The 26,322-nt window shown below is 42.5% G+C and overlaps 1 protein-coding gene across 1 annotated transcript in view; it reads right to left on the reverse strand.

Annotated features, from left to right (window-relative positions):
• Positions 1 to 26,322, reverse strand: part of ABTB1 (ankyrin repeat and BTB (POZ) domain containing 1) — a 55,235-nt gene that overhangs the window by 24,607 nt on the left and 4,306 nt on the right. Inside the window, 7 exon segments of the mRNA XM_015426098.1 lie at positions 477 to 575; positions 5,358 to 5,473; positions 15,743 to 15,859; positions 19,238 to 19,283; positions 22,402 to 22,561; positions 23,749 to 23,893; positions 24,992 to 25,047. Of these exon segments, the coding sequence (XP_015281584.1) occupies positions 477 to 575; positions 5,358 to 5,473; positions 15,743 to 15,859; positions 19,238 to 19,283; positions 22,402 to 22,561; positions 23,749 to 23,893; positions 24,992 to 25,047 (739 nt within the window).

Raw genomic sequence — 26,322 nt, forward strand, 5'->3', positions numbered from 1 at the left:
ATGATACCACTCTCTTGGCATTCCAGAAACTATGAAAACTGAATTAGTCAGGAGGGCTTTTTCACACAGGTAACAGGACTATACTACAACAAAACAGTTCAGAAAGATGACTGCCAAAGGGACAGCAACTGTGGATTATACTAGTGGTATACATACTGTCTGTTGCTATAAATATGATCCTATTATATAAGTTCTGCATCGTTTAACATGCCATGTTAATGCTTATGTTTTGTTTTAGCTCTGTTTACAAACATCTGCTTTGTTTCAGATTTCTGCAATCCAAATACTACTGTACTGTTTACTGGATGTCCATTCCTGTTGATTGTATGAAACATGCCGTGTGAAATCCACCTTGAGTCTCAGTGAGAAAAGGCAGACTATAAATAATGTAAATAATTTTTTAAAACCCATGAAATACCTTACTGGATACAAGTAAGAGGGAAGGCCTGGTAGAATAAGTTAATGGAAGCACATACCTTGTGGCACAGGAAATTGTAGTCTGCCACGCGGAAACACACATCAGGACAGCTGTTGAAGCTATCAGTGTTGTCAAAAGGCAACTCTCCAAAACCCACCTGCGTAAAAAGGAAAAACAAAGATCTTAAACAGTTCTTTGATGACTTCCTCTCCAATAAGATCATGTACCCAAGATGCATTTCCCTCTTACAAGGAAACCAATAATATTATTTTACATACAAACAATAAATCCTGAAATATTCCCAAAACTCCTAGTATGCTGGTGCTGGAGGATGGCCAGCCTTCCAAAAACTTCAGTAACCTGATTGTTTTAGAAAACTCGATTGCATAGAGAGGTGCCAGAGGAAGGACCGGTTTGTTTAACTAGGAGCAACAAGGTCCGTGACCATGCAACAAGAGAAGATAAAACACTTTTAGAGATGCCGGTAAGGCCCGTAAGAATGGCAACTGATAAAGGCTTCTTATAGCAGGTACATCTCTTTAAAACCATGTCTGCCTTCCACCAATGTATAAAGCATAGCAAAGCATCTACATAGTAGGAGGGCCTTAGACCAGTGATGTAATATCCAGCACTGCACCCATCTTTTCTCACAACCTGAGCACTTCAGACATATCTCACATGCAGGGCTTTTTTTTTCTGGTGGGGGGAATGCGCTGAAATGGAGTTCTGGAACCTCTTCAACAAAATTCCTTTAAAAATGTTTAAAAGCCCATGAGTTTTCAGTATACAGGTTGAAAACTTCATTTCCCTCTTGAGAGTTCCAGCATTTCTCCCCCCCCCCCAAAAAGCCCTGCTCACATTGTGACTGGCAATTAGCATGTTCTAAGCTGCAAGAACATTGAAGCACTGGCTCTATGAGTTTGGTTGTGGCACTAGGGTTGGCAACACTGGCTTAGGAAATACATTGTGGAAGTGGAGCCCGGGGAGGGCAGGAATTGGGGAGAGGAGGTGCTTCAATCGGGTATAATAGGTCATAGAGTCCACCTTCCAAAGTAGCCATTTTCTACAGCTGAACTGATCCCTTGTGCTGCAAGATTAGTCATAACAGCACATCTCCAGACACCACCTGGAGGCTGGCAACCCTAGGTGGAACCAAGGGGAACCTGCTACTTTTGTAAGCCAAGAAAGTATGCAAGGACTCCCAGTGAAAAACAATAATGGTCATTCACTTAACAACACGCCGTTTCTCTGCCAAGCCGTTCTTAAAGGTAAACACTCTCAATTCGGCCATCTGACTCCTTTTGCTTCCAAACAAAATATCAACACAGAGTTGTTGCTAATCAGGATATTTGACAGTCCGAGATACAGTAAAATCAGTCAAAGACGTTCCTTTATCAAGACTGGACTTATCGTTCTTTTAGCTTCTCAGATCGTGATTTGTACTAGTCTTTACCTTAAGTAACTTCACTGCAGCTTGTGATATGCAAGCAGCCTCTTTTGGGGGGATAAAATAAAAGTACGTTACCCATTTGCTAAGAGGCTGGGAAGCATAGGGGGCAAGAGATTCTGCTGCACATAGCACATTTTCACACGTGTTTGCAAAAAATAACCCTCCCACCACCACCACTTTAACAGGGCCCTAGCAGAAGCAGATATTCTGAACGCACCAACCAGGGTCAGCTCTCTGGCCAAGCCACCCAAACAACCGCTTGGAGTAGCACAACGAGGAGGTCACTGGCACAGCCCCAGAGCTTGGCACATTCCTGGTCACTGATGATGATTCCTGGACCTATGATACCATCTAGGGCCAAGCCGAGCCATACTACAGGGGCTTGGCTCAGACACAGCCAGAGGCAGCACAGGAGGCAACAGATGTGTATCTTGTTTGGGGTGGCAAAATACCTTGATATGGCCCCACCTGTATCCCTTTGACCCAATACTACCTTCCAACCCATTCACAATAAGCAACAGAAAAGGTCCTACCAAATAAACAGCTCATTGAATACATTTATTCTCATTGCTCTAATGTTGTAAAGCGGCAGGGGGAAGAAGAGAGGAAGAGAAGAGGAGGAGAACTAGTTTCATGGCTCTGAATACAGAATTCTGCAGTCCTTTTTTTATACTGCTGTATTATGAACAACACCACGAAAATATTGAGTGCTTTGTGGGACACTCAGCTGCAGGGGATTACAGTCAGAACCCAAATGTTATTTGTTACACACAGATGCCATCAATAATTTGCCTTTGTAATCTGTCTCGTTGTTGCCCAAGTATTGGGGGACAAACAGCATCTTATGCACATGTTCACCATTATTTGTCATAGTGCAAAACAAGCATGTTTGTTAATTACTACAAAGCAAAAATGATAACCTGGACATGTCCCACAACTTCGGAAGGGAGAATGTGCAGTTGTGAACTTCCAAATTAGCCCACTAACACATCAGCAAAGGTTGGAAAAATATAAAATGGTAATGTAGGGGTAAAACGGTGAAAAGAACTATAATGATGTTATAGAGAATATTATACCTAGCCTTGAGAAAAAACAAAAGTTGACTAAAGACAGGTCCAAATATATTGCCACAGTTAGGCAACAGAGTTTGCTGTAAGACAGCATGCTCCTGCCCCCACTCCAAACATCTAGTGTTAAACCATGGCTGACTGTTAAGTTGGAAGTAACCTTAACTAATCCAGGCTCTGAAACCCAGTTCAAAGAGAGCAGAGGAAGGGAATGTATGCTATGGCCTGCTCCTGAATTGCTTAACCAAGGTCAAATTGGTAGGGCTACACCTGGCACTAGTACTGAAACCAAACAGTCCAAGGCTACACGTTAATCAAAATATATAAAATGGGGAAAGGTTTTTCCCACCGTTCTTATTTCTCACTAAGGTTTAAGGTAGATCACATGATATAAACAAACAGTGTAAGACAATGCAGTAGGACTAAGATTACAAAAGGCAAACAAGGAGAAGAAAAGTACTTTCATGAACACATGGTTATTTCTGGTGTGGGGCTGGAGAAGAAATCTGAAGAAATTACTTGTGTGTTTGGGTGCCTAGGCTGGGAGGGGCATAGCACAAAACAGCTGAGCCTATAAAAAGACTGACCTTCTTGTAAAAATCATCTAGGAAAACAATTCTCTCCATGGTTGTAAGGGGCGGCCAGCACAGAGGCAACCCGACACATAAAAGAAATCTAATACAATAAAGTCCTTTCCTTATGGGGAATTTCCCGCAGGGGGTTGACTTTAAACACAGTAAAGCAATACACTTTATTAAACTGTCCAGATCTATAGCCCATAGGAGGGCCTGAAAATGAGACGTGTGTTTTTATTCGTATACTTTTGCTATGGATCCAGGAAGAAGGGGGAAATCAAATTAAAACAAAGAGGGAAAAAGATTTTACACTGAATTAAAATAAGACTCAAAACAAGGATAGTGATCGATACCATCCGAATTCAGTGGCAAGATACATGTACGATGTGTGTCCGTGTGTACCCTTACAGTATTAAAAAGCTGTCATATTATACAAGTGAACAACAGACTTAACCTGTACCTCAGCACTGAGGAAGACCAAACATCCAAAACCATACATTATATCCCTAAGTCCAGGACAAACTGGATCAATATACCTAAATGCACATTAACACACAACACCATCTTATCTTATTGTTTTTCCAGTTTAGTCTTCCTATAATTACAAGGCTAGAAACTAAATCCACGTGGGCAGCCTAGAAACTGCTTTGCCTTGAAAACAAAGATAAGGCCCCAGTTTTGACTTAACCACTACATGTAGCCCATAGAACTCCAATGCTGAATTACTGGGAGAGAAGTAGGAAAACATGACTGCTGTTTTCGACTAGGCACACCTTTTAGTGCATGTGCTCTTGGAAAACCACATGACATCAGTGCTGGTTCGAGATAAAGAGGTAGGACAGCATCAAAATGCAGGTGCAAGAAGATCAAAACAGCATCAATAAATAGAGGACTTAAATGTTCCCTGAAGAGAAAAATTAGATGTAGCTATTGCTCCTGAAGATTGCCCATGAAATGTGCTTGACTAGAGGGCTGATTTTCATATTATCTGCAATACAACTGGTTCTCTCTCCGACACCATGTTTAAGTTTACCTCTTTCTTGCTACTGCTTGTTCCAGCATCACATGGCAAACAACAAGGAAAGAGGCTACGTATTCGTAAGGTGGTCCTCTGACAGAACGGAGGTAGTTCCTGCCTTCATTACACAGTCACCTCTTTGGGGGAGGGAACCCCTTTCTCACATTTCCAATTCTGCACCTGAAGTTCAGAACCACAATGCAAGCAGCAGGTGTACAGGTATGCCCTTAAAAGAACTCTTTCCTGAAGCAGAATGCAGACATGCATTTTAAAAATAGAAGAGCTGTAAGGGGATAGGGAGCAGAGGCCAGCAGATGACTCTTCATGTTTCTAAACAGGACTGGTATGCTGATGCTGTGGAAGCAGGAACTCCCTGAGCTCAACTGTAAACGAATAGCATTTGGCAAGACTTCTATTGCAAGCAAGCAGTCAGGGCACCAAACAAAAATACAAGCCAAGGTAGACTAAGATCTCCTCTTCTTTGAAAAATTACAGTACAGCCAATCATTTACTTCCCTGTTCCTTCCTCAGCTGGGGAAATGCAAACTTTCATAGAAAGAGACATCCAGGAATCTCTCAACCTGTGAATAAGGAAACATCTGGAAAGTAAGGCTGCTCCCTTCAGTATTAGATATCATTACTATCCAACACAGAGTGCTGAGCAAGCTCTTAAGATCAGTATGCGCTATTAGTACAAAGAAACAAGCAACTACAAGGCCCAAAGACAGTACAAAAAAGCAAACAGTAGATTCACAGATCTCCTGGAAGCTCAAATGCAAAGACCCAGGCAGCCAAGGAACAACAAACACAACAATCAAATATTTCCTACCCTGAGTTCAGCTGGCAGGGCGCAGTCTGCTAGTAAAGCCAGGTCTTCCTGCAGCCGTGAGTTACCTGGGGGCTCAATCGTCAGCACCTTCACACAGGTCCCTGGCTTGGAAGAAACTGGAAAAAGCAAAACAAAAATCCAAAAAAAAAAAAAAGTATAGAATCCTGAACATACTTTGGGGATGATCTTGAAAGGGTGGGGGGAATCTGGACATATTTTAAATTTTAAAGACTTCACACAATATAAAAAATGACATAAATCCTCTCTTATATACACAGATCTTAGGAGAATGTGTTATCATATTTCTTTAACTAGGGTGGTGGCATGCACTATGGGCCTTAACCCACTCCTCTGAAAAGTTTCGGTTATGGAAAGAGCATTTGGTAGTGTTGCCATTCAAAGTTCACCCTTGGGCCCACAGCATTTCATTCATGCATCTTTGGCTCAATATTTTAAGGTATCTGCCCCTATCATGTAACAGGGAGACGCAGGACTACATTGCCAGGGGTGGGGATGGGAGAGAAGGTGGAGTGGGAAACACTTGCAAGCTAGTCAGCTGAATATGCAACCTGACAGCCAAGGAATGTGCATGTAACTGCACATAATCTTCTGGTTTTCATTGGACTGATGTGCATGCTCAACTGAACCAATACATTCTGTCAGACACCAATACACTATCAATACCACGGATGAACGTGTTTTTGGTTGCATTTGCTGGCAACCAACAGCACGTACTGAGAGAACTGAGCATGCACAAGCAGTGTGTGACAAGCACCACTTAAGTTACTCACATGCTTGTAAAAGAGTAAACCAGCAGATTACATGTAGCAACTTTAAGCAAGAGTCTTTCACAGACAGCTATCCTTAAGTAGCATTAGTAGAAATCTTAAGGCACAGATCTTAAGAGGTGCATTTAGACACTGGGAACACACTTCAATCGCCACCAGATTTACCTCTTGAGGCTGTTTTGGCACACTGTTATTGAATACAAAAAGATACAAAATGGCTTCCAGGGTGATCTCTATTGAGTTGATCTGGATCGCATCTTTGACACTTGAAAATTATTTCAAGGAAGGAAAAGAAGTGAGCAGGTAAGCACCAATACTGCAATCTACCTTGGTAAAATAACAATCTGTAGATGTTTTATCATTTACAACAAGAGAAACCCCTGTACCTGGAAAGTGTACTATATTGGGTGCTGGCTGGGAGAAGGTAGTCAGAAATGGTCAATTTTCAACCTATCGCAACACTGATCTTCAGGTAAAACATAATACTATTATGCCCTGTCTTGTACTGCAACAGTTTAGAAATTCTAAAAGTAGGTCACAATAACTAGTAATGCCTACACTCTTGGTTGCATCACTCACCCCTACCTGCAATCTGAGAGCAATACTAGTAACCTGCCTCATATTATTACTACAAGAATCCCAGAGAAGTGCTCCAAACACGCAAAGAGCAGTGTGATGAGAAGCCAGTCCACTGAGGCCGGTGTGGGACTGATGCCTGGGAGACTGAGATTCAAATCCTTACTCTACCATGAAGCTCACTGGGTAATCCTGGGCCAGTCACTTTCCTTAACCTACCTCACACGGTTGTTTTGAGGGGGAATGGAGGAGAGGAAACCACGCTTGTCACTCTCAGCTCTTTCAGGGAAGACAGAAAAATGCTACAGATAAGAGAAATGCCTATCTAAAAAAGGCTGGAGGCCCTCCAAGACCACTGACCAAACAAGGCACCTCAACTGCTGGCACTCACTCCCAACCTCTGCAGAACTGACCAAAGCAAAGTAGACAGTTCACAGTTGGATAAGCCTGTGTTTAAGTTCTGAAAGAGAACAGAACACTATGTCACAAAGGCAGTTGAGGGTAAGGACTGCTATGCTGTGTGACCACCAAAACCGATTGAACTGACTGGAAGCAAGCAAGCTGGCACACCACAGCAGAGACCATGAAGGAGCCCGCACCCAGCCTAACCAACATTTAAGGTTTTTTTTAGAAAGGTAGGTCTTTTTGTTTTCCCCATTTTTTGAAGATGACCTACACAATTCAGTAACAAACAAGGCTTCTCTCATTTTCTCTCAGAGGAGTCAAGAAAAATTAATCTGTGATACAGGCCACTGAGGTAGAAGAGATTATTTAGCATGTGTCTGGGCACTAACCAACCAAGCTGACATGGCTGGTGTCCATGACTGCTATATAGATTTACAAAATTCTAGTATAGGAACTAAAATGACAATATGAGTCCTTGTCCCATGAAGGACATACCTTCATGGTTCCATCTTGTAAACAAGCAATTCTATCTTGTGAACAATGCAGTTGGTTGCAGACATTATTACATGCATATTTCCAAGTCATTCCCATAACTATAAGGATTAAAAAAATAATTTTAAAAAGCTGGGTTTCTACATTGGATACATAACAGGCAAAATAAAAAAATAAATAAAACAGCCTGAATTTCTACTCAATATGGGAAAAGACAAGCATGTAAATCAGAAGAACTACAGCAGAAATTCTGAAATATGGGATTGCTTTTGAACAGAAGAGCTTGCTGGCAAAAATAAAAGGCACCATGAATAACTCAGCAGAGCAGAGCACGTTGTGATCAATATCAAATCATTAAAAAGCAGTCTGCATTTATGATGAAGTATTGATCCTAGCTTGTGATTATTATATCAAATTATTCATGTGACTGTCTCCTTGTTTGCTGTGGTGGCATATTTCAGGGAACAGTCCATATTTGGTTAATACAAATTTAACAGTGAGGGGAGGAGAAAACACAATTATCTGTACCCTTTAGAAACTAAGTGTTTTATTGTGAAGTGATCTTTGGAATCAGCAGTTGAAAGCCCCCACTAAAATATATTAAGTAAGCACCAGGGCCATTTAGACACTGCTAGTTTGCATTTAAGAAGACAACAAGAGAGAGAGGTTTCTTCTGTCTCTGGTTGTAGCACAATCAGAGGTGGCTTGACAAACGTGACCCAGTGGACTGGGAACATCTCTTCCCTCCCCCACCCGCAATGTTCGAGTGACTCACACAACCAAGAAACATCCCCATTCTTGACATTTTGCAGATTACGACCTTGGGCTGTGTCATTTTACCGGATGAATCTCAGCCCTACCAGAATGAGAGTACTGGATGAAATGAATCCATCACAGTACAACCCCTGTGATGCAGCCATCAGGTGTATCACCAGTGGAAGCTGATCTACTGCAGAGTTACCATAAGTAATACTGGGCACAGGAAGTTACATCCACCTCAGTATTGTTTCAGCTGCTAGTTGACAAAGCACTCCTCTCACCTCATTGTCATTCTACCACTTCCTAACTGAAAACAGGTTACAACCAGTCAGGCCCTAGCCAGGATCTTGCGGCTTGTGGGGCAAATTTTTTTTCTGATGGGGCTGAAGTTTTTAGTGCAGAAAGAAAAGCCATTTAGCCAATAGAAAGCTGTTACCAGGATAGAGCTCTAAATTGCAAGCTGTCAACCACTTTAGATGACAGTTCCCAGCTGCTGCAAGTTAATCACTTCTGCCAGCCTAAGTAACAATTCTGATAACAAGGTGGGGGTGATGACTTCTATAGTCAAGAAATCGAACACTGAGGCAGAAAAACTCTCTTAAAGGAGACCAGTTTCTTGACACAGAATTAGACGGTATCCTAGAGGTCACCTACTCCAACCCCTTGCTCAGTGTAGGAATTAGTCAACTACGCCACCCCACTCTGCTTAAAGGAGAAATTCTTGTGGGGCTGTGCCTTTAAGAAAGGAGGCGGAGCCCCCAAAAGCCTCACCATAGGTACGGGCCTGCAACCAATGTAATTTTAAAAGATAACACCTTTACTATCAGCACATACTAAATTATGAATTTCACCACTTAAAACTTTGTTCCAACAAGCGCAAGGGGAACAGAAAATATCTTGCTTGAACTCCTTCCTCTTGCGGGGACGAAACTAACTTGTCCATATGACTTCCAGAAAGGGGGGGGAAATGACCATACTAAAGTTACAAGAGCGCAGCTGGTACTCAACAAGGAGGAAAACAGACTAAAATTCAAGGCACAGTGGCATTCAGGCCACAGTGAATCATATATTAGATTATGCTGCAAACAATTATGTTTGTGTTTCCATTCAGATCCTACAAGAAGCCTTCTTCTGTCAACAGCCATTATCTCTGTCATTACCAAGTTGTTAAAAAGGGGGGACACAGACAGCCAACGGTTTTGGGAAAATGTGAAGCATACCCATTAATTAATTATCCTAAGAATGAAACTAGGATCTACACCTTCGAAACGTAGTATAATTCCTAGAAGAATTCATTAATTTGCATGGTTTGTGATAAAAAAACCCCGGCTTCCTGGTTTGGTGTGGATTGGGTGAAAATTCCAGTGAACTGCTGGAAAACTGTGGAATGCCCTTTTACGCACCCAAGTGGTGTGCCTAGCCAAATGTCATTTAGGCAGAGTCCAAACATTTTTTTACTTAGGCTTTTAATTGAAGTTGAAGGCTTTGTGTTTCAATGCTGAATTGCTTTTTATCCTTTTAGTCATTTTAAGCAGGTCTCTGGAGAGAGTTTTATTACAACATTTTCTAATTTCCAATTTCTAAACCATACATATTCAAGCAACACATTTAACAGGAAGGATAACACTACAAGACATGCATTCACACATACACAATGAGGCAGTCCCCCCCCCCCAATACTGCTGAGAATGGACACCATGTCCCACTCTTAGCTGAGAGAAATTCATGGCCACAGTTCTGGAGGAACACATTTAACTATGAGCTTGTCATTTGTTTGTACTTTCTTACCACAGTGCTTTACCAATATTTAGATTTGAAGATTAGGGTGAAGTCCATGAACAGGATCCCTGAGTGCCTAAAGGCAAGTTGAAGCATCCTGCTCACCACAGAAAGTCAACATTCCTTTTTTGTGTCTTGCAGTAGAGTGAAGCTCAATGGGAACTAGGTAAGAGTCTATCCCATTTCTGCCAAAACCTTAGAGAAACTTTTGGCAGACTTCACAGCCAACTTATGGAAAGCCCCTAAGGTTTTCAAGTCAAGAGACTAAGAGAGATGGTTTGCCATTGCCTGCCTTTGCATAGAGAGCCTGGTATTCCTCGGTTGTGTCCCATCCAAATACTAACCAGGGCCAACCCTGCTTAGCTTCCAAGATCTGATGAGATCAGGTAGCCTGGACTATCCAGGTCAGGGTCAGTCAATTAAGGGGCTTGGGGGGAACACCTCTGCAACCGCATGTCACCAGCATAAACAAAACATACACACCCAATACACACACACACACACACACCCTATCTCTGGGCAACCTCGTTACTGGCATTTAATCTGCATGTTCACAATACTTTTCAAAATGCTTTGACAAATAAACACAAAAGGAAACCAAGAACCCAATGCCAATGTCTTTAAATGAAGAGGCCATATGCAGGTGTTCTAAAGGAACATCAATTCAGCCTGCCTGTTCTACCCAGAAGACACTTAGAGCAGTAAGACACTTTAAGAGAGAAAAGAACATTGCCAACTTGTTGTATGGAAATACATTTTTGCCTGAATTTCCCAACTCATTTAGAAGATGGAAGCATTCTTCCTGGAGAGCTTAGGTAACAGAGACATGCAAGCTGAAAGACATGAATTGGGAGCTGCTGGCTTCCTCTTGCCCATCTTCCCAACAGGTGTGTGATATTGGCATGTGCTTAGCCTAAAGGGCAAGAAGCTGGAGAGATACATTAATATATTTTCCCAGCATCTTCAACAAAGAGAAACAGCTGAGTGGGTTTCTAATTACAGCAGAGGTGCAAAAGGATTTAAACACACACACACCCTGCCACGCCCAACATGAATGGTTTCACCAATTGACAACCAACTCCTCTGGGCTGTTATTAGTCCTGAAAAGGGGTGGAGAAGAGATACTCACCCTTTCTTTGGCCATTAATCATAGGAATCAATTTAGATTGCCAAAAGCAAACAGACAATTTGTACTAATGTGTTCTGCTGATACACCTGTCCACTTTTGCAGAAACTTGGGGGGGGGGTGTCCAGTTCTCTGGTAGGTTGAAAAACACAGTTGGGTGTGTAAGGTGGTACTGTATACACTGAAGGTGAAACAAGACCTTGCAGACCCTCAAGCCCAAGAAAGCAATGTTGCTGCAATTAGATTTTTTAGAAGGTTTAAGACAAACATACCTAATGCCAAATCTAAGGAGGTCTGCTAGTCTCTGGCAGTAACATTCATGTCCTCATATTTGTGAAGAGTAAAGAAAGTGGGCAATAGTCAAATGGCCAGTATAGCACCAGCATTAGGCCAGGCATGTGAGAGAAGGAGACATATTACTAGGGCCTTAGCCCAGCCTTGCCCGACAACATTACATAGCCATTCCTTTTTCTGTACTGGATGGAGGGCAGGGAGGCAAGGAAAGTTGCCTAGGAACTGCAGATAACTTCCTTTGAGTCACCACAAAATGGCTGGCTAGGCTGGAGTCTCGACATAAATGTTTCTAACGCAGACAGCAGGAACAAAGTGGAGAGTCAGAGAGAGCGTGCTGCCTGGCTCCATACTGAGTGCCCTTCTACAGAGGGATATAGCTGGACTCCGTATCTCAAAGCTAACTACATTCCTCCAGGTTGAGGATGGAAGGCAAATGTGGATGTCAGTGGATCCAAGTGTCCTACATGTGAGAGCAGATTTAACTGTCCTCCTCCCACCTTATTTCTAAAAAAGTATTCTGGCACCTGCATGAGACAAACAGGTGCCAGTGAAATAAGCCAAACCCTTTACCTAGCCACTAATTCAGTGTTTTAACTCCAACTATGCGTTACTGGTCTCATATTAAAAGTCTCAGAATTATGAATTCCATAGCTGAAATGTTAAAACAAAATAAAATCACACAACTTGAAGGACACACCTTTTATTGCACAAACATAGGAAGATACTTTGACAAAGCGATAGGAACTGCGGCCTACACTATTGTGTACTCCTACTTTGTAATTACTATGTAAATTCTGCATTGTTTAATGTGATGCTTAAATGCTTCTGCTTTGTTTCAGATTTCTGCTAAGTTGCACTGTTTTATTGGATGTCCCATGCTGTTGATTGTATCTGACTTACACTGTGTAACCTGCCCCATATCCCAATGAGAAAGGTGGACTATACATAAGGAAAATAAATAAATGTGATGTAAATAAATCCACAATTGATGCTACATATATAGTACAGGTCACTGTACACATGGTGCTGGGAGCCCATGGTATAAAGTTACAAAATGTTTCAAGGGTTTTTTTGGGGGGAGGGAAGTAAACATGAGGAGATGCACTATTTCAGATTGGGACCATGGAGCTCAAGGTAAGGCCTTTCTCTACTCTATTTTCCTTACTTGGTGTCCTAAGAAAACCGCACACGGAAAGCTTACTACCACTGAAGGCAACATGCTCCTTAATATTACAGGCACTGCTTCTATCGTGAGGGGTTAATAGATTTCAGATTTTTTTTCTGAAAAATGGGGGCTTTTCTCAGGTTTGCAGAAAGATCTGCCTTGACTGTGCATGGCTCTGATCCATGGGTGTTAAGTAACCACAGATAGGGCCACATTGATAATGATGAAATTTAGTTTAAGGTAGCACTTCATAGCTATGTGCCTTTGGCAATTTTCACAAATGTTTACAATATGAATGGTCTTAGTTCACGGAGCCAATTAATTCCACAACTTATTTGGTGAAGTTTTTCATTTCAGGACCCAATCTAGTGCAATTTTGATGAACAGTAAAGGATATCCCATTATTCTTTGCGAAGTGTCTAGGTAACTTCTGGTGATTACATCCCTAGAAAGCGTAGAGAAAGTAGAACCTGGAATAGTCCCCTTAAAATGAATAAATCCTTCCTGATTCTCATGTTTAATATTAGCACTGTGAAAACCTGCTGCTGTTACTGTATTTTTCCAATATTTTGGCAAGGCAGATTCAACAAACAAATGAGAAAGCAAAGTAACTTTCTAGATGTCTGACAAATTCATCATGATGTGCTTCTGGGAATAAAAAGGCCACTAACACCAAATTAGTTGAAGGAAGAACAGGGGGAGGGGAACCTACGATTGCAGATGCTGTAATATGGCCCCGGTCACACACACCTCCCCCCCCACATTTTCCTGCCCATTTGGCCGAGGCCGATAATCAGCTACTACACACATTCTGAATTAGTAATTAGCATTAGGCACGCTAGAGAGACGGAAGATAGGCGGATTTTCTGGGCGCAATCTCACCGCCACATCTGGGAAGCGTAGAGCTCCCGTGGCGCACCCGAGGCTTCCCGCCGAAGATGCGGGGTAAAAAACTAGTACCTTGGAGGTACTAGTTTCTGGAAACCGCGGGGCAAGGGCGGGCGTCTGATCACGTTTCCGGTGGTAGTTCCGGCGCCCGCCCATGTCCCCTCGCAAAAAGGTTTTTTTTCCCCAAGTCTCCACGGATGCGCACAAGCACCCAACGGAGCATGCACACATTTCAGTTTTTTAAAAAAACCACAACCCCGTTTGCCGCGCCACTCCACTTCTTTGCTGCGTCGTGTGATCGGCACCTTCCCCCTAACCACGGGAGCTCGACGGGACCTCAACCCGACGCCTGATCGCGCAGTTGCGCGTTAGTTTGCTCCGGGGCAAACAGTCAAGCCTCCCCCCCGCATTTTCCTGCCCGTGTGGCTGAGGCCGATAATCAGCTACTACACACATTCTGAATTAGTAACTAATTATTGATTTTGAAGGGAACAGCAGTACAATTCTGTGTACTGCACTAGGTATAAGGAATATCCAAATGTTCTCAACACATCTCTTGCAAAACAACCCCTCCCCCGGCGTTTTCTGTAAAATATTTACAAATACCTGAACCCTGCACGCATCAACATAATGCATACTACAGAGCTATAGATTTAATTTTACAACAAAACCTTCATATGCAAAAGTCCGATAGGGATCTCAGACTATCAAAACCAATTCCTACACAGTACCGAGATTCATTGGATCTGATACAGACAAAAAGAATGTCACAAAGCCAGCTCCTGCAACCAATATCACCTTGGTTTGAAACTGGCCCCTGGTCCCACTTAAAAGCTCAAAGTGATATTTGGTCATAAGACTAGTGCTTACGTGCTTCTTGTTCAAATGGCAGACCCTGGGAGCAAAGTACTATGTATCATGATACACTGATTTTTAGACTGGATGGTAACACTACATTGTCTTCAGCTAAAAACAAAGTCGTGGTGGTGTTGGAGAGTGCCATCAGGTCACAGTCTACTGATAGCGATCCTGTGGGGTTTTCAAGGCAAGAGAAGTACAGAGGTGGTTTTACCACTGCCTGCCTCTGCATAGCAGCCCTGGACTTCCTTGGTGGTCTCTCATCTGAGTACTAACCAGAGCTGACTCGGCTTAGCTTCCAAAATCTGATGAGAGAGTACCACATATTCAGAACCTAAAAAGGTTAGTCAAGAATAGAAGAGGGCCAACTCTAAAAATCTAATTATGAAACATACAAAAATATACATGTATTTATTAAACACAAATGTTGGACCTATATAGTAGATAATCCTGAATCTACTATATAGGTCCAACACTTGTTTGAACAACACTGCTTTTAACTTAAGGAATATTTCATTGGGAGCATTTGGCTATACAATCTCAGGAGAATATATAGTTGACCAGAGAGAAGTACTACTGGACATGTGATTGCACTGGAGGTTTCATTTGTATTTTTGCCCAGTGGTTAAACTTTGGAACAATTGTTTTCTGGTCTGTATTTCATATTTTGTATATGCTTGATTGTATATATTTTTACATATTAGCCAATATGTTCTATTTGCATTAGACCTCTGAGGAAGGCCTGTGAAGGCCGAAACGCGTTAGGTCTATTTCATCAGCCTTTGTATATTTGTATTTTTATATCTGTATATGAGGTATGAATGGGCCCTTATTTGTTATTTTAATTTGTGTTTAATAAATACATGTATATTTTTGTATGTTTCATAATTAGATTTTTAGAGTTGGCCCTCTTCTATTCTTGACTAACCTTTTTAGGTTCTGAATTCTAGGTTTTAGGTTCAGGTTTTTTTCCCCTTTTCCCTTTTTTGTCCTTACAGAGTACCACATATACCAGCATGCACATAGCAGATCAGATTCACGCTACATAATGGGGACAGAATCTGTCCCTAAATCAAGGGCAGTTTGGATCCTGCTGCAGGACTTCACCCCAGCCAGAGGACTTTCTCTTGGGGGAAAACCTGAAGATGTTACAAGTATATGCTTGATCTGCTCCTCACAGCAATTCATTTTTCTGACCCAACCACTTAATTTTCTTCTTTTACATAAACGACATTACATAATAAAGGAGGCTTACCAAATTCATACACCTTTTTACACTTGGTTTCCAAATCTTCAATGAGATTCTGGAGACGACATTGCTTAGCCAGTCTTTTGCAGTCACTCACATATTCTACATCAGTGTCTAGACGGCCTGACAAAGAATGAGAAACAAACCAACCAATAACCCTTCGGTTAGTCCCTTAGTGAAATGTAAAATTTATCCTTGCAAGCCAAACATATTAAATTTAATCTCCAGCACCACCCTGTGACTTAAGGCAATATTACATTTATATTCTAGAGAACAATACACAACTGGCAGAGTTATTGGTGATGAACCACCTACCATGCTACTTTGCAATGATATGGCCTGGAGGAAATCTGCGGCTTTATTCTTTTTGCCTTAGTATTCCTCTTATTTATTATTTTACCCTGTTGGCCACCCTAACTTGTCCGCATATTAAAATGCCCCCAGAACTAATACAGTAAGTGTATGTGTATTGGTCTTGAGACCCAACTGTGTCATCCAGACTCCTTTCCCAGTGGTTGGCCCAACTCAATTCTGTTCAAAACAACTGCATGAGTGACACCTTCCACGCTACATCTTCAGCGGGGTACACATGATAGCCTCTTGCAACAAAACCAGAGTTTTGAGGCACCGTGAAGACTAACACATTTATTGAAGTATAACCTCAAGCTCACAGAAGCTTACATAGCAATAAGTGTAGAAAAGAGTAAGAGACCAGTAGCACCTTCAAGACTAACAAAATTTGTGGTAGGGTATGAGCATTCGTGAGTCACTTCTCACCTTCAGATACAGCAGTATCTGAAGAAGACAGCAGTAATGAAAGCTCATACTAGGCTTACCAAATTCCGGTGGGGGAATTGTATGTCCTGGCAGGAGCCTGGCCGCGGGGACGGCTGCACGCGCTGCACCCACCGTCGCCAGGATGTGACGCTCTGCGTCGCTCTGGCAACGGGGCTGTTTGGAGTCCCGTTGCCAGAGCAACGCGGAGCATCACATCCTGGCGACGGCAAGTGCAGCGCGTGCAGCCTTCCCCGCGGCCAGGCTTCTGCCAGGACATACAATTCCCCCGCCGGAATTTGGTAAGCCTAGCTCATACCCTGCCACATATTTTGTTAGTCTTGAAGGTGCTACTGGACTCTTATGCTCTTCTACTGCAACAGACAGACTACCCATCTTTATCTCCATGGAAAGCAATAAACGTTTTAGTTTTCAAGATGCCACAAACTCTGGTTGTGTTTTTAAGACAAATTTACAGATGTAAAAGGCACCAAAAGCTAGGCTCATATACATTCCGTGTACACTGGGAACCCAGAAAAGATCCAGCCAGCACCAAATCAAAGTTAAGAACATCTCCCAGATAATTAAAAAGACACTGGGAATTTCTTTTTTAGCTGTTATTGAGTTAGATACAATAAATCACTAGTAATGCTTTCTTCCATCTCCTAAGTATTCATGGATGTGGGAGGAAGGGAAGACTGGGCTCCTTGTGAGAGTGAAAGTATAAATAAGTTTCTGAACTTTTTAAACAAAGAGAAACAGAGAGAGAGAGACGGACAGACAGAATGTGTGCCCTAGTGGTGAAAAGTGTCCAATAACTCACTGGTGTTGCTCATCACTAGTGATATCACAGCTCCCAACAGAACCAGAATACAGCACTTGCAAAAGAAACAAATTTTCAAAGAGGAGAAAATAATTGTATTTCCCGTCAATACAATATTGTTGTCTTGGGTGCTTGGCTGTGATGAAGAAAAATATCTAGACCCTGTACAATAAGCGAGCAACTGCTACGTATGCATTTCATTAAAAACAAATTGTTGGAAACAAATTTTCTTTGGCTTAGATCCCCAGGGCAAAGCTAGGTGATGTTCCAACTAGTAATCAGTGGTCAGTGCTTCATTGCCCTGTGCAACTCCCTGTTCCTCCCCCAAGGGTATTATACCATACAAGTGGAGACCCGCAAGAAACTTGCGGGATGGTTATCCTATTCCTCACACCTTTGCTTCCTCCTGACTCCCCCGACCTCTCTCACACTTTTTCTCCCTTCTGCCCCCCCTTTCTTTCTCTCTCTCCTCCATGTATGGTTTGGAGGGTGAAGTCTATGGCATTATACTGGTCTGTAGTTCCTCCCCTTCTCAAATCCCAGACTCCACCCCTCAAATGTCCAGGAATTTCCCAACCTGGAGTTGGCAACACTCCACCCTTCCCACCCAACAGTCAACCTACCTTTATCTGCCTCTCCGTCTTCAGCTTTCCATCTCCACACCCCTCCCCCACAGCCTCTACCTAAGAAAATTACAGTCTTTCTCCACAGTGGGGACCAAAGCAGCCTACATTATTCTCTCCTCCTTTTTATCTGCACAACAACCCTGTGAGGTTGGCTAGGCTGAAAGTATGTGACTGGTCCAAAATCACCTAGTCAGCTTCCACCGCAAGATGGGGATCTGAACCTGGGTCTTGCAGACCCTAATCTGAAGCTCTAACTGCTACATCACACTGGCTTTCATAGGGTGGCTGCTGATGAACAGTAGCAAGCAGCTGGGCCTAATTGAGTCATGCAAATCAGGTGGTATCAAGTCACCCAGAGGGTGCTGCCTAGGGATGCCAGCCTCCAGGTGGGACCTGGGAATGCCTGAAATTACTGCTCATCTCTAGACTACAGAGATAACTTCCCATTGAGAAAATGGATGCTTTGGAGGGTGGACTCTGTGACATTGTACCTCACTGAGGTCCCTGTCCTCCTCAGGCTCCACCTGCAAATCTCCAGGAGTTTCCCAGCCCGGATGTGGCAACCGTTATCACCATCCCCTGCCGGTGGTCAGGGGGGGACCTGGCAAACCTAAACTGCTGCCAGGCCTAGGGTTGCCAACCTCTAAGTGGGGCCTGGAGGACCACCACCCCAGAATTACAACTGAACTCAAAACCCAGCGCTCCTTAGAGTCCACCACAAAATCTCTAGGAATTCCCCAGCCTGGCACTGGCAACCATTGTCAGGCCTGGCCCCAAGGCTCCCTCCCTAAAAGACCAAAATAGGCCTGGAAAGGGCACTTCCCCCTCCCTTTTACTGGCAGAGCCATTTAGAAGCTTTCCCCCCCCGAATGTTCTAATCTTTCACCATTGATGTCTGGAGTTAGATCCCTGCAGAGGCCATTTCAAAAGGTATTGGGGGGGATTCAACCCTCCCTGAAGGGATTTTTTTACTTCTTGGATTTTTCTGCAGACACAGGAAGTCTAATATGTAGGAAAAGCTGTTGGGGGAGAATGAGCCCTCTGTTGGCAGAAATAAGTATCCGCACAACCCCCCCTGTGGGAATTAGATATATAGATTATCAATCCCCTTCCAATATTATATACCTTCCATGACTTCAGTCCTTGCCAAAATAAAAAGGAACACAAATTCTCACAATATTGCTCTAAAAGACCCAGCAATACATATGCAGAACAAAAAAGAAGCTGCATTTGGATTGCATCACAAACTCAGTGATCATAGCACAGGACCAAATTTACCTGTATAGAGGTACTGCAGAAGGGAGCCAAAGGCAGCTGGGTTAATCTGTGTAAGGAATGAACGCAGACATTTATAAAGAGGCACAAAATCATTTGGAAGAAATACTGATATAAATGAAAGGTGAGGAGAGCCTATGTGATTCCACGGTAGTGCTGGCCATGGAGTGATTGCCAGGTTTGGTACATATGCAGCAGAATGAAGCTGTAGAATGAATCATGCCACTTCAGACAACAGGTGCAGGAAATCATATTTTGAGTGGTATCCCTCACTCACAGTCTGAATGCTACAGTCCACTCTACCACCTGAGGAGCCTGCTGTACATGTAGACCAGGCCCCAGACCTCAAACAAGTGTTGGCTGTTGGAAGATGCCATCCCTGCACTGAAAGAGAAGATCATCCAAGTGATTTCTCTTTCAATTTCCTTTTCCAAAAGGGCAAGACAGTATACATCTCCGTTCAAGAAGAGCAGGGCTCATTTTACAAACATTTAATTTAATGAAAAATAAGAAAGTAGACATGCCTTAATCTGTTTTGTAAATCAAATATATTGAATGGTTATTTCGGCTACAAAAAGATGAAAGGCTTTTCCTAACTCATTATGCATGTGGCACCCTGAGCATCTCAGCATCTACAGCTATATTCTGGATTGGATATTATTTTGACATTTTGCAATATCCTAGCCCATTGTATAATTCCAAAAATAAAGTTTAAGCCATTTTTAAAAAGAGAAAGTATAAGACAGATTTTTGGCATCTAATGCTATAATAATGGATCACCTTCTCCCATACGAACCTATTCCCAGCGCGACGTGCTCCCACTTTGAGAGGTTAGGTGGGTGAGCAAAAGACACGAGGGTTTTTTCTGTAATGACCAGGGCTATTTTTGGGCAGGAACACACTGGAACGGAGTTCCGGCTGGCTCCTGAGTGGGCCACACCCAGCAGGAACTCATTAGCATAATAAGCCACACCCAACAGCAGGGACTCATTAGGATTGGCTACAGTAGGCGTGTGTGGCCTAACATGCAAAGGAGTTCCTGCTACAAAAAAAAGGTCCTGGGTTTTGACCACAAACAAGGTAAACAGAATAAGAAGCAAAAGGTGGGTGTGGCTAGATGACCACACTTCTGGCAACACGGGGCTGTGGCCTAATATGCTAATGAGCTATGGTGTCAGGGTGTGGCCTATTATGCTAATGAGTTCCTGCTGGACTTTTTCTACAAAAAAAGCCCTGGTAATGACCATCCAGGCTGTGGAATTCCCTCCCCACAGAGGCTTGCTTAGGCACAAGATTTACAAACTTTTAAGCAGCAGCAGGGGATATTTTTATTCTTTCACTATTTTTAGAGCTTTCTTGAAACAGAGATTTTAGAGGTCCTGTTTTTAGGCCACCACTCCAGGCTTTTAAAAAGATTTTATAACACAGCGCTTTTAAATAAATCGTATTGTCCTAATTTTAATCTGATGGTAATTTACAATTATTTATTTTTGCTGTTATACATTTTTTAACTCTGATGTTTTCTTTTATCCATGATGCTGTGAGCTGCCTCAAAGATATGGAAGGAGGGAATATAAATAAAATAATAAGTGGCTCTCGGTCATAAGTGCTAAGTGCAGCTATTATGCACAAACTACGAAGTATGCCTCTGTCCTCATGAACTGTTGTCTGAACAACACAGGGTGGCCATCATATCTTCTATGATTTGCTGGGGTGTCTCACTAGAACAGATGAACCCTCTTATGCTTTTACACAGAGGAAAACCTATGCAGATTTTTAAAACACCAGCTATTGCCATAAATAAGGATTTAACATTATGCAAGCTGTCTACCTCTCCCATGGTTAACAAATGTGCTCATCCTAACAGATTTGCACAGCTCTTCAGCTATAATTCACATTTGGTGTCTTCTTTTGACCACGTTGTATTTCTTAGGTCTGAGTAAAATGTGATCTTCTCAAGAAAAAGACATAGAACAGAAAACACAGCAAAGAAGTTTCACTGCATCTCAAGAGAAAGAGCTGCATATATACCTGAAGAATAACTACCCATCATCTCCAGACTCCTGACAAAACAGGAAGCCACAACTATTTCCATGCCAGTTATTTGGGAGAACAAAACCCACTAATTATTTGAACTCTGCGTGTAGTCACACACTAATCAGAGGCAGGAGAAACAAGTTGTGGGCTAGAACCAACCATCTTTTCCGCTGGAAAAAAAAATGAAGGGTGGTTCCCTTTGAAGACTCCCCCCCAAAAAAACTATGCTAGGGACCAAAGTACCTGCATAGGCAAAATGAGGGCTATAGTAAGGAGAGGAACAGTGTCTGAGCGAAAAAGCTGGTTTGATCCAATCCTATGAACTGAGGTATGAGATCAGTGTAAACATATACTTTTCCCTCTCTTTGCCTGTCCATGAGTTTAATTGTGCAGCTGCATACATGCTCAGTGCAGGAGCAAGGAACTTACTTGAGAATAGTGTGTGTGCGTGCCTAAAGAAGGGCAGAGGTATTTAATACCTGTATAAAAGGAGGTATGGGCTGCATCCTTACAAACACATACAAGAGAAATGTTATTGCACATATATAATTTAGACAGAGAGGTTCAACAGTACTGATAAAACTTTCTAATGGCCTCTTGTACTCTTTTGTTGATAATATAAGGGACCATCACTATGAGAGGTTTAAACCTAATTCACAAACATTCTTTTTGTAACTCAACACAGTATACCTATACGATTCCATTTGTTTCTAGTTTTAAATTAATTGAATGTATACGCCATCAGAGAAGGAATCTGGTCTAGTAATTCCCTTCTGACTTTCTTTACTGGTTAAGAATCTCAAACAGAAACTAAGTATACATTTGCAAGCATTATACTCGATAAGCTTTGCCCAAGGGGTGCAACAAGGCTGATCAGATCTGCACTCTATCTTGTTCACCCCTGGACAACTCTGTTTGCAGCTGCATCGCAGACAGAAGTGAGGGGATAAATGTGGGCCAAGTGTAGCAGGGACAACCTGCACACAGAAGTTATTTCAGCCTGATCTTCTCCTGTACTATATTATTCCTTGTCTTCATAGGACAGCAGATCGTGGCAAAATAGAAGCTACAAAAGCACCACATACAACTGCGGACACACTCCAGGAAAAAGAAAGAGTGGAAATTCTTACCAGTGGGTGCTTTAGTGCTATGACATTCTTCCCCTTCCACTTGGTCTCAAACATTTCTGCAAAGTATGCACTCCGGGCACCAAGTATGCAGCGATGGGCACAGAAAGACTTCCCATGGACAATAAAGACAATGTCACTTTGGTAACCCTGCTCCAGAAGTCTGTGAGGAAAATTGGAGGGGGGGGGGAGAATCTGGTTCACCACTCAATTCAAGATTGCAGCTATTTATTTACAGTATTTTTTATCCTATTTTAAACTGTAAAAGCTTTGAAAGCCATTCCTGCCATTAGACCAAAATTACAACAATACAAGGACAGCGAAATACCCACGCCCAGGGCATGGCTAGAGATTCCATGATACGTCAAACTTGCCGAAGCTAAGCAGGTCCAGATCTGGTTGGTAATAAGGTTTTGGTGCACTGCTTTGCGTTCCATGATGGAAGAAAAGAGGGATAATCCATGTAACAAAACTAAGAGGCGCAGGGATCAAATGGCAGAGGGGAAAATTTCCAGGTCTTAAATAAGCTACTTCCCTCAAATGCCCAAGGGAAAAGAAATGAGGCACAGTGAGGAAACATGCAAACCCTCAGGGTAGTAAACCCGCTGTACAAGAAGCTGTTGTTCTTTTAATTGTTTGGCACTTAGTCTATACAAATGTTTGACTTTACTGTGATACTGTGGGAGTTATGTAAGAAAAGCTGTTTAATTGAGTCGGTAATTGCGCTTTGTGTCTAATTCTGTTGTGTTTACGCTGTTAAAAATTAATAAAAACAAATATTTTTTTAAAATGGTAGTAAACTCAAATGTGCTGGGGCAAGCACTGAAAAGGCACTGATGGATGCCTATTTTGCATTCACTTGAGATGATACCTTCAGTAGGGCCTCAATGGCAGATCTCAAGGAGCAGGAGAGTTTATATGACAGCAGAATTTCCCGAAGGTGGACTTGATGGTATTCACACACTGAGATAACTGAACACCTCTATCTAAAGGGATTGAAAGAATTATGACTAGTATTGTACACAGTTGCTAATGCTGAGGCAGAGTGTGGCTGGTCAGTTTCCATACTATCTTGCTCACTGACTTTTTATACAGAAGGAAAGTCAAATCACAGACTTTCAGATTTTTATGCGCCAAAAGGGGCTTTGCAAGCTCCTCACAGCAACCTTGACCAAAACAAAACCTCCCATAAACCTTTTGAGCCTCCCCAGATAAAATTAAGCCAAGAGAGGTTACTCATCCCAGACACAGGGATGATAATCAGTGAAATGGGGAGAAAGCATGCCAGTGCTTAAAAGGTTGAAAGGGAGAAGCCTCTTTTCCTGAAATCTGAACACATCATCTCCTTACCGTTGAAGGAAGACATCGTAGTAATCTCTCTTCATGCACTTGGCTGTAATTTGCTTGTACTCCTTCAACACTCGCCGGATAGCATCACTCAAGGCCCCATATAAACAGCGCTCGCCATCAAAGGTGTTTGCTTCACATTTCGCACCTGTAAATCAAAACCATTTCGTACTTGGATATAAAATCTGAAGTTAAGTGTCATAGAAACATTCTACACAACTGGCAATACAATCCCAACCAGGTACACTCTTCTAAAGCCCACTGACTTCAATAGAATAGTAACTCTGTTTGGGACTGCAGTGCGACTTGCAAAGGGACCCTGTTAAAAATACACCACAGTTTTGCTGAAATATGGGCTAGGGGGAAAAGTTTATAAAAATTCTTGACAAAAGAAAACAAGAATCTGAAACACACTGTCAAGCAAAGGTCATAGACCTTCTGGTTAATATAAAAAGTCATATTTCTGCAGACCCAGAAAGTTCACTGAGTAGACAGACACTACTACACTATCCATGGGTGGCCCAGTTGTGTGGCTTTTCGTTATCCTAACAGGGGACAACAAATATGACCATACATACTATCAGATATTTATGTTAAATAAACCTAATGCCTTGCCTAAATAAATCAGCGTGTTCTAAACTGGGAAGATTCAACTTGCATCACCTCACCTCACGTTAATAATGTCTTTGTCCTTTCAACTATGTGACTAAGGACCAAAGCAGACCTGACAGCATCCTCGTGGCCACCATGAGGATGCTGCCATTTGAATGTTGTTTATTAAGAATGCCACGAGGAACCAATCCCGATCAGGCCTACAGCATGACAGACTGAGGTGCTCTCGCTTCCCTCCCCCCACCTTATCAAGTGCCAAAATGGCCACACCCACCCACACGTCTGTTCCAGCACCTGAAAAGGCAAGGGCGGCGGGGGGATGGGGGGACGGGACAAGAGCACACACAAAACCCATCAAGCAGAATGGATGCAGATTACACAGCTTTAATACTACTCTAGGGCTAGTGCTGTAGCATTCCAAAAATCTAGTTCTGCTGTAAGGAAGAAAGTCTTCCTTGCAAAAAATGTCAAGCCCTGCACAGGAAGCAGATTCAAAACAACTGTATGGTTTGCCTTCACAGTATTATAAACTGGCTGCATAATGATGCGACTTCAAAGCAACCATTCTAAAAAGAGAGGAAACCAATAGCTAGCCACATATATTGCAAGAGAAAAATATCAACCCCTCTCTTACCACTGGCTAGAAGGTACTGTACAAGCTCCTCATGTCCACAGAGACAAGCGTAATACCTGTCAAGAAGAGCACGCCGGTCACCAATGCGTTCTCAGAGATGAAAACAACATTGGTTTATTAAGTACAAAGTTTGAGCCCAGTGGCACCTTTAAGACGAACAAAGTTTTATTCAAGGTATAAGCTTTTGTGTGCACGCACACTTCTTCAGATACATTGAAATGGAAGTTAACAGACCATACATACAGGTAGAGGGTGAGCAGCAAATTAGCATACAGCATAATGAAGATGTTTTACAGTTTCAAGGACCAAATAGGAATAACAAGCTTAGTCGCCAAGACCGGGATTCAGGGATTTGCCTTGCAGTGGCTCTCCTCATTCCTTCAGGGTAGGGGACAAAGGGTGGCTGTTGAGGAACACCTATCCAGAAGGCACCCACTAGTTTGTGGAGCACCCCAAGGAGCGGTGCTTTCCCCGATGCTATTTTACATCTATATGCGCCCCCTTGCCCAGAGACATGGACTGGCTTGTCACCAATATGTGGACAAAACCCAGCTCTATCTGCTTTTGGACGGCCAGTCAGACTCTAGTCCAGGAGATCTGGACCTGGCGTTGAAAGCTGTGGCTGGCTGGCTAAGCCTGAGCCGGCTGAAATTGAATCCGACGAAGACGGAGGTCCTGTGCCTGAGTCAGAGTGGATCAAGGCTAGGGATCCCTCTCTCCCAACCTTCAACATCAGCACCAACTAATAGCCTGGCAAGAGCCTGGACTATGGGGGTAGGGCTCCATCTGGATGCCGAAAGAATACTGCCATCGCTCACCGTATCTACTAGCACTTATGATTTTATGCTGTGGTTTTATGTAAATTCTATGTTTTAACATATTTCGATGTTTTAATATAGATATATATCCTGTAAGCCACCCTGAGCCTGCCTTGGCGGGGAGGGCGGGATATAAATCCAATAAATAAAATAATAAATCGTTTATATGGTTACCATTAGCTTGGGTTTAATTCCAGGGGAAAGCATAGTGAAGAAAATAAATATGCCAGAATTGGAGATCAATGGGCAGATGTTTCCTTAATTGTGGAATGCAGAGAGTAATTAATGGAAACCCTACCATTACGTTCCATCCGTCTCCTCTCAAGCATGGAAAGCAAAGAAGCAGCATCTTCTTTGAAGTGGGACGATTGGCTGTGTAGAGTTTATTAAGTGTGTCATGGTCCCAATACTCCACCTAACATATTATGTAATAAAAACTCTAGAATCACCAAGGTGTTACAATGATTTAATCTAGTGCTCCCATAATGTCCCATGTCTTTCTGTTCCAACAAG

The sequence above is a fragment of the Gekko japonicus genome, unplaced genomic scaffold (assembly GCF_001447785.1).
Source record: "Gekko japonicus isolate JY-2015 unplaced genomic scaffold, Gekko_japonicus_V1.1 scaffold69, whole genome shotgun sequence".
NCBI classification, from domain to species: Eukaryota; Metazoa; Chordata; class Lepidosauria; order Squamata; family Gekkonidae; genus Gekko; species Gekko japonicus.